This window comes from Centruroides sculpturatus, unplaced genomic scaffold (assembly GCF_000671375.1).
Source record: "Centruroides sculpturatus isolate CEXI.00-Female unplaced genomic scaffold, Cexi_2.0 scaffold6, whole genome shotgun sequence".
Classification (NCBI taxonomy): Eukaryota; Metazoa; Arthropoda; class Arachnida; order Scorpiones; family Buthidae; genus Centruroides; species Centruroides sculpturatus.
This window is the reverse complement of record NW_019384869.1, coordinates 953,250-962,684: the sequence shown is the minus strand read 5'-3', so window position 1 is coordinate 962,684 and position 9,435 is coordinate 953,250. Positions and strand designations below refer to the sequence as shown.

General features: G+C 26.5%; 1 protein-coding gene across 1 annotated transcript in view; it reads left to right on the top strand.

The window, feature by feature from the left end:
• Window positions 1–7,675: 7,675 nt before the first annotated feature.
• LOC111630858 (homeotic protein empty spiracles-like) overlaps window positions 7,676–9,435 on the top strand; it is a 28,844-nt gene continuing 27,084 nt past the window's right edge. The window contains exon 1 of the mRNA XM_023375020.1: window positions 7,676–8,386. Within this exon, the coding sequence (XP_023230788.1) occupies window positions 8,047–8,386 (340 nt within the window). The 5' untranslated portion in view covers window positions 7,676–8,046. The remainder of the gene's footprint in view (window positions 8,387–9,435) is intronic.

Here is a 9,435-nt window from a genome sequence, read left to right as displayed (position 1 = left end):
ACTTTTACTCTAAGAATAAACTAATTCTTGGTTATTGTCACGTATTTCGGACTTCGTAAAATGACTTTTTTTTTTTTAAAGTATATCGGAAATTTTTAAGTACTTTTAATCTAAAATGTTCTTGAACTCTTAACATTTTAAAGGTCAATTTATTCTTCTATCCTAGGCCTAAAGAATAATAAAGATGATCTTTTTCAGTAGCTTACATATTATATTTTCTTACACATACCAGAATTTAGGTATAGGCTATATTAAATACTCTATAAATCCCACATTAAAAATATTAAATTAATATTTTTTAAAGTATTTTTCATGAAATTCATTTAAAATAATTAGAAAAAAAATACCTCGTTTAAAACGAATATCATTAATCACAAGGTATGCAAAATGGGAATTAAGCTCACTTTATCCAAAGAATTTATTGATATAAATGATTAAAAATATACATAAAAAATTAATTATTGTTTAATAATTTATTTTTTTTTATAAAGATTTATAAATTATATAAAAATTTAATTTTTATCCAGCTTAAAACTTAAATATATTTAAATATAAAGCTGAATTTTCGAATGATTTCTATACTTTTAAGCTATAAATTATTAAATGTATTACTTAAAACTTTATAAAATTATAAATTACGTAAATTTATATAAAATTTGTTTAAAAATAAATTTAAAATTCAAGCTTAAAATGTATAAAAATTCATTTCAAAACCAATACAACAAAGAGAATTCAGAGATTGGTGAAGATTCAAAGGAATAATTTTATTATAGAATTAAATTATTTTATGATGTAATTTAAGATTATTTCAGTTTGGCATATGGGTTCTTAGTACTTCGAAAGGTAGAATAAAGCACAATTCCAAGTCGAATTATCGTATATAGATGTTATATATGTACTGTACATATTGATTCATGATACAATAAGGTACAAGTTACAAAGAAAAAGACGAGGGTCGTGGGAAAGGAGAAGTCCTAACATCTGTCGTTAGTACAGCACATAGCCTATTTCCTGTTTGCAAACCGATTAGCCGCGTGTCCATCATGCATTTGTTAATCTCTACTTAATCCCTTTCCAATAGCAAATCGTGTTTAAAAAACGTAATTAATTTGATAACACTATTACATGCTGCAGGTTGCTAATATTGTCATTTTATGATGACATTAACGATCATGTGTCGTCCCAGATCTTTCGTCAATTAGTGAAGCCATTGCTAATTACTGTCTTTGGCCGATAACTTGAAAATTTGCCTCTAGACACTCTCTTGTAGAGAGAGGAAGAGAAGAGATTTTCAAATTTTGGAGTCGAATCTCTTTTATTTTTTAATAAGTAGAAGATACTTATATGTATGTTGTAGTCCTCTTATGGTTTATACAACAGAATGGATGCTACTCTTAGGAATACATCTTACACATAAACTTACTATCCTATATGCAAAAATGGCTTCTGTTCTTAAGTTTATAATGGAATGGAATAAATCATGCTCGTAGATTTACTATAAACACAGATAGATCTATAGGATATAATGGATCCTGTTGTTAGATTAACTAAGAGCTGAAATAGATCCAAAATTATATGAATTAATGAATATTATTTTACATTTATTATAAGCAGGAATGAGCTTTAATCCAAGATTCATAATAATCCTTGTTAGAATGGATCCTTGCTGTACAATACATTTACTGTAAGATAGATCCTACTGAAGGTGAGTACTGCTCTTAGGTCTGTAGTGATATAAAATGATCCTACTTTTACATTTGTAATAAACAGGAATAAATCCTAATCCTAGATTTACATTGGTATAGAATGGATTCAATTTATACATAAACCGTAACGATTTAATGAATTTAATACATCATTTAGGATTGAATAAATCCTGTTCTTCGAGTCATAGAATAAAATGGATCCTAGTCTTTAGATTAAAATAATCCAAGTTTAAACTTCATTACAGGATATAATAAATCCTAATTTTTTATTCATTTATTCTTCAAATAGATTGGATCCTCGGCTTGGATTCATTACAGGATACGAGACTGCTGATTGGGTGTGCGTGCACTCACTGAATGCATCAATAAATTGCACTCAGTAGTTACATAACCAATGAGATAATATCGTAAGCTTATGGCTGAACAATATCTGCAATTAGTTAATAATTTTCATTCTTTTAGGTAAAAAATTATTTTAATTTTGACAATAATTATCAGTCGTTAAGTGATTGTTAACATTCATCAAGATAGTGTCAAGTTTAATTGACTAATGATCAACCAGTTCAGTAAAAGCAATGGTTTTAAAATATACAAAAATAAATTTTATTGATCTTATCCGTGTTAACTAGTAACGAGGATATGAAAAGAATTTTTAAAATATTTTGAATATAACTTACACAAAAAGCGAATCCTATGCTTAAAGGGCCTTCGAAGGCTTATAGAAGTAAAAATAGTTTTAGTAGTTTTAACTAATTTCTGCTTCTATAACCCTTAATGAGCATCTACTACGGCTTCCTAACTGATGTAAGCTTCATCTGTAAGATATTTCTTATAAATTAACGAAGATATTAATGAATTAGTGCCTTTAAATGTGTAAAATATCAATAATTTTCACAAGAAATTCATAAGGCTTTTAGAACTCCAATAAATGTAATTAAAAGAAAGATTAAGTTAACGATTTAATGATCGTTAATTAGACCCCTTATCAAGAGAATAATTAAATAATTAAGAAAAATTTTTAGAACAAAATACTTAAATTTAATGATTATTTATTAAACATTTATACACCATTTTACAGTTTATTAATACGTCAATGTGTCAAAAATAATCATAAAATCACTGTTTATTATTATCCAATAAGTTTAAACAACATAAAATCATTGTTTATACTTATATAAATTAATTATAATTAATAATTTAATTTACTTTTAAGCTATTCGTTATAAACACTAATTATATATGATTATAACATATACAATTAATTATCCATATAATTTGTAAAATATATAAATAAACAGTATAATTATAAGTGAATTTTTAAATTATTTTTGACCATATTAACACTTCATCAACACCATTATCTACTTATTATAATTAAGTTTTGGGATCAGCAACTAGTTTAATTATCTTTATAACACTTTAAATGATTATTACATAAACACCCGACAACACTAAAGCCCTTTGTATAGCGAAGAATTTGGTATTCTTATTGGTTTTAGCCATAGCATCACCCCTAAAGCCACAAGAGAGCTGTGAGGTTTTGTACAGCAACAGCACACGGGGGACGCATAATTATTCTGTCAATTATCCGCCAATACATGAGCCAATTACAGACATGAGGAACGAATCATACCAGTTGAGAAGAGAACCCCAAAAGTTATCGACTGATTGATGCTCCCCCGGGATGCTTTCCATTTTAGACATTTCTCTTAAACACTTATGATTTATATCATAATTGATCTATAAGAAAAATTATATTTATATTAGAGTTTATAATAAAACTCGATTAATTATTTTTTTTATTATGTTAATTAATTGTAATCAAGTTTTTAATGTTATATCGGACCTCCAAACAACGGCCATTTTCCTTAGGTGACTGTTGTTCAGAGGTTTGGCTTTATTTGGTTATTTATTGTATAAGAGCTGTGAAATGCTCCCAAAATTAATGACTTTTGTTAATAAATACGCACAAATTCATTCATATTAACTTCATTACGCGTATAATTCCTGTACAGAGCTATAACACACAGTTATAAAATATATAAAAGATTTTAAACATTTTATACTAAAATTAACCTTTGTATTTCTATTTAACTATCAGCTGTTATTCCTTCTTATGAATGAAATCTAAATATAGAAGGTCTTGTATAGATTCAAAAACATATACCGGTACTTTACAATATAAGGTGTGACAATTCTATAGATTTTTGCTAGAACTGACGTGAGAATGCAAACCACTTTGACAGATTTTTAGCGAAAAATAACGATTTAACGTCGAAATTCTGATTGGTTCTGGCATTTTTAAATGTAAAAAAACAAGTAAATAAATAGTCTGAAAGAAAATAAGCAATGAAAGGGCTATTATTGATAGAAGTTATCCGACATGCTGTGTGAAGTGCAGCATGTCGGATAGTATCGAACTCCTGCTGCGAATACAATAGTAGTTGATAGTGTCCTTACCCACAATGCATCACCTATCAAACCGACATTTAAGCCTAAATCACGGTGTAAAGTTAGCAGATTGACTATAATAAATCACATGTGAAGGTGGGAAGGTTATTTTAAGAATAGAAAACGAAATACTAGCCATTAATGGATGACAGTTACACGCAGTATCGAGGGACACAGCTTCCTATAAACTAGGGCTATTCACAAACCATAATGGCGACTGATTGAGACCTCACTATAACTCTTGTCCAGTTGTGAACGTGTGTTCAGAAGGGAAGACTAACTATGCATCTCTGTATAACCATTGTCGTCTATAGTGTTAGACCGATATGCAGCTATGCCCATCAATAGGTTATAGTACAAAGGACTAGACTCCATCGTTTTCTCGTTTTAAGGGGTTCGGCCCCCCTTACTAGCAGGGGGTGTCCTGTCGTATCTGTGACCCCAGCATGAGGTCAGTAGTCAGTCACAGATACCCCAACCTCCTGTGCAGTTTGCTTTACTTGTTTGCCTCTATCTTGACGTTTCAATTGGAACGTCTGTCGGTATTCGGCTTAAGAAACAAAATAGCAATATGGGTCTTTAATCCCCTAACGGTTGATTTGTATCTGATTCTACACACGACTTGTATCTGTGGATGTTTTTTCGATCTGTTTCTGGTTTCTCATTGGTTGGTTTCTTGAGAGGTGTTATATCTACCACTGGACTTTTTATTTGACCTTTTTTCTCTTGTTGGCCTTACACCTATTGCTTGTAAATCCAATCAAATCCGCTGACGGTTACTATTGTTTGTTGCTCTTTCTGGTCACTTTCCTGCATAATACGTGCACTTATTTATCAACTAATCTCTCGCTCTTCATATATAAATAAGAATTATCACTCTTCTTCCAATATAAAACGTAATAGCAACAACTATTATGAGAAACAAAAAAAATCAATTAAAAATATTTAAAAAACTAAAATTCTTAACATTTTTTTCTATTTTTCTGTTTAAAATTGCTGATTTTATGGCTCAAAATATGAAAAAAATAAGAAAGAAAGAAAGAAAAGAAAACCGAATTAAACATTGTTAATTTTTTATAACAAAATTTTAAAAAAATCAATAATTTTTATTTAAAAAAAAATTAAAAATTGGACGTTCAAGTACAGAAAAATTCTAATTTTACTTACATAAAATTCAAAATATTACTAAATTTTTAATTAAAATTCACATTGTACCACAAAAAAAAAAGAAAATTCAATTAATTAATCCAAATTCTTGCTGCAAAATCTTAAATAAATGAACAAATTTAATGAATTAAATACACATTTTTATCATTATAAAAATATATTTATAGAGCAAAATCTTTTTACAAAAAAAAAAAAAAAAAAATGATAATGTACTACAAATTTCGGTACAAAATAAGGCAGTGTTTATGTAAATTACGTAAAATTAATTAATATTTTAATAAAATTTTAGCGAAATTATTATTGATTATTAAAGTTTTGACTGGTTTTTTTATAGCGAAAGACTGAGAAATTTTTTCTTATTGTATCTCTCGTTGTTTTTATAGTGTTTAACTGACTTTTGAGCCGTATGTATTATAAAAGAAAATTTTGATGTTCCTTTTACGCCGTAATTAATAATTTTATTTCGAAATAAAAGTTTCAAAATGGGAAATTGTTGAAAAATATTTATCTTATAAAAATGATGTTTAAAAGCATCTTTTAAAAGTAACTATTGTAATATAATACTGTAATATTACATTTAAAAAATTAAAAATAAAAAAGAAATTTAAAGAATTGGGTCTTGAAAATGTTACAAAAGTTTATGCTTGAAGATTCTACTTTGCTATCATTTTAAAAGATCGTCATATTTTCAAAGAGACTTTCTATCAGAAAGGAATCATTTTTCTTCCCTTTTAAAGCAGCACATTTAAGTTTTATAAGTCTATAAATTTTTTTTCTTATAAAAATTTATCTTATAAAATTTTAATTGACTATTTAAGCACATTTAACTTTGAAAAGATTGCTTTAATGTTGTTTAAATTAAACTTTACACCATAAATTTTAATAAAATAAGTATTTTAAGCAGTTAAAACTAATTAAAATTACATTAATATAATTATTAAAATATGAAGTTTAATATTTAAATTACAATTTAATTCAATGAAGTTTTGAAAATTTCATGAATTTTTTTAATATAAATTGTATTTTTAAACTTTAGTTACGTTAAGAAACTTANATATATTATTTAATCATTTTATTTTAATTTTAATCCCAATTTAGTTAAAATTTCGTTTAATTTCTCACAAATTCCTAATTATTCTTTTCTATTAAGTTTATATTAACTTATAAGTTTGTAATTATAATTATTTGTTAAATTATAATTAAAATTTAAGCTTTAAATTCTAATTTTATTAATATTTAATTAATTTATTATTATATTATTAACTTAATTAAAGTTGTATATATTTATTTATATGTAAACATTATTCTTAAAGTCCTATTTAATTATATTCCAAACAAGGCCTACAAATTCGCTAATTAAAAAAAAAATATAAATAAAAATTATTTAAGAATTAATTAAATAAAATTATATTTAAATTATTTTTAAGAGAATAAATATTATTATTTTAATTATTTTTTTAAAATAATTATTTACATTTTTTAAGCCATTTTGATGGAGTAAAATGATAAGATTTGTCCGATATACGCTAAGTTTACAAGGAGAAAATGTATGAGATGAGAGAATTAAATGGATAAAAAATTGAATTTATAAATGCATATAAAAATTATAATTATGTAATTGAAAAATAGAGTTTTTAAGCTATTTAAAAACATATAATTAACTTAACTTAGCTAAGAATTTCATGAGAATAAATGTAGTTCAATGACCCGGGGATCCAGCATTGTTCACATCTTTATTTATGAATACGAGACTGTCTACGGATGTTGTAAAGATGACAAGAAATAATGTTACGGATTTGATACGAACTATGATACTTCCTCCTATGATTTTTATGAGAAGTAACTTCGTATGTATTGCTTAGTTCGTAGAGTGTGTTTGTATGTGTATGCGTGAGTTTAATGTAGATTATCCCATTCTATCAATAGAAATAAGATCAAATTTTTCGTAAATTTGTAATATTTACCATCAGAAAAACGGTAATTAATTAATTGCCATTTTCTGAAGGTAAGGGTTTGCTACTTATTCTTTTACTTTAAAGTCTCTTTAATTGAGAAATTTAATTGGTATTTACATTTAATTTTAACCTTGATTTTAATTTAAATGTGATAATAAATATAATTAAACTTTAAGGATGGTGTAAACTTTCTAAAAACACATATTTAAAAACTGGTGTAATTTTAAGCTATTCTTTAAGACATACAACCATTTTTTTGTTTATTATTATTATTTTTATAATATATTTGCCTAAATAATTTTTAAAAAATTATAGAGAAAATTTTCTTTATTACAGACAAAAATTTAAATTGTACTTCACAACAATGCGTATAGAAGCGCATTAAAAGAATAGCAAATCACAGAGAGTTAGGCACATATTTTCGAATTAAAATAATTATAATAATGTTTAAAAAATGAACGACAGAAGAGAGAGAGAGAGGGTGAGAATTCATGACGTAGTATACGCAGTCTTTTAACACAAGGGGGCAGCATGTGTCGGCCGGTGCGATGCACGTCGAGTGCCTCAAGGTAGACAACGGAGCTAGTCAAGTCAATGCCTAATTGTAGGTTGTAAATACATAGTTGAAAACATTTGTGGATTTATGGCATCGACAGATATTCATAAGCCAGTGTACAATTTCTGTTCTACTTTAAATTAGGCCTATAAGAACACATAAAAAATCATTAACTGTATCATAAAGTAAACATTGCAATGTGACAAGTAGAATGGCACCAGAAGTATCGAATATTAAACCTAAATTAGGTTTTTCTATAGACTCGATCGTTGGAGAAGAGAAAAATATTCAAGATGATTCAACATCTTCCGATAACCAAAATGAACAAGCTGTAGTCAGACCCACTGTTGCAAGACCAGTACTCGCTCATAGTGGCTTCTATCCCGTACAATGCCCGGACTCTTATGGTTTGTCTCGTAGTTTATATCAATCTCAGAACTTACGAAATTCATCATTTGGACAATTACAGACAATTACGCCATTTTTATTATCACGTCATCACTTATCTTACCCGTGGCGTTATGCACGTTACTTGCAATACAGGCATCCCGGTAAGTAAAGATTCTTATACAAAAATGACTAATTATTTACTTAATTATAATTTAATTTAGGCCTATTTATGTTAATTAAAATCTTAAATTGATTTATAAATCGTAATGTTAAGAAAAATGGCTATAGAATGGTTAGTTTAAAAAGGGAATTATTCAACGACTTTACGTGTTAAATTAAAGTAGAATCGCTTACTATATTAAAAACGTTTTTATATAAGCAAAAAATTAGCGCATTTAAGATCATAAAAACCTTAAAAGCGTGCATAAATTAAACACCAGAAGGCCTAGTAGGCCTTAACTTTAAGGGCCTCATCTAACATTGATTACATATTTAAAAAAAGAGGGTGAAACGTCCTTACCTATTAGTAGTAAATTTGAATGATTTTACCATTAAATTGGGGGTGATAATTTGTTACGTCATAGGTCTTGTAAAGCTTTGATATTTTCCTTCTTGTTCATTGTACAGCGGCAAAGTTAATGTGAAAAGTTGGTTGCTCTTGTAATTTATTTCATTATAGCAGGCCTAGATTGTTTCGTGCCTTTTGCAGTCTTAACTGACAGGCAATTACCATTTACTCAGTCCCTTCTAAAATATTGCTATAATATATTACATTACCCAAGCCTTAACTTGCATCTTTTGTCATTTTTCATTCCTAAATTTGATGGTCTTATTAATATTATATAAAAGCAATTCGGTATAGAAAATTATTAAAAATACTTTAATCACTATCTTATTATAGAATAATATATTATTTTTTAATGGAAGAATATAATTTTATAGTATAAATTCTTATTATACCTTATAGAAAATATAGAATATATATTATTTAATCATTTTATTTTAATTTTAATCCCAATTTAGTTAAAATTTCGTTTAATTTCTCACAAATTCCTAATTATTCTTTTCTATTAAGTTTATATTAACTTATAAGTTTGTAATTATAATTATTTGTTAAATTATAATTAAAATTTAAGCTTTAAATTCTAATTTTATTAATATTTAATTAATTTATTATTATATTATTAACTTAATTAAAGTGAGTTCATTT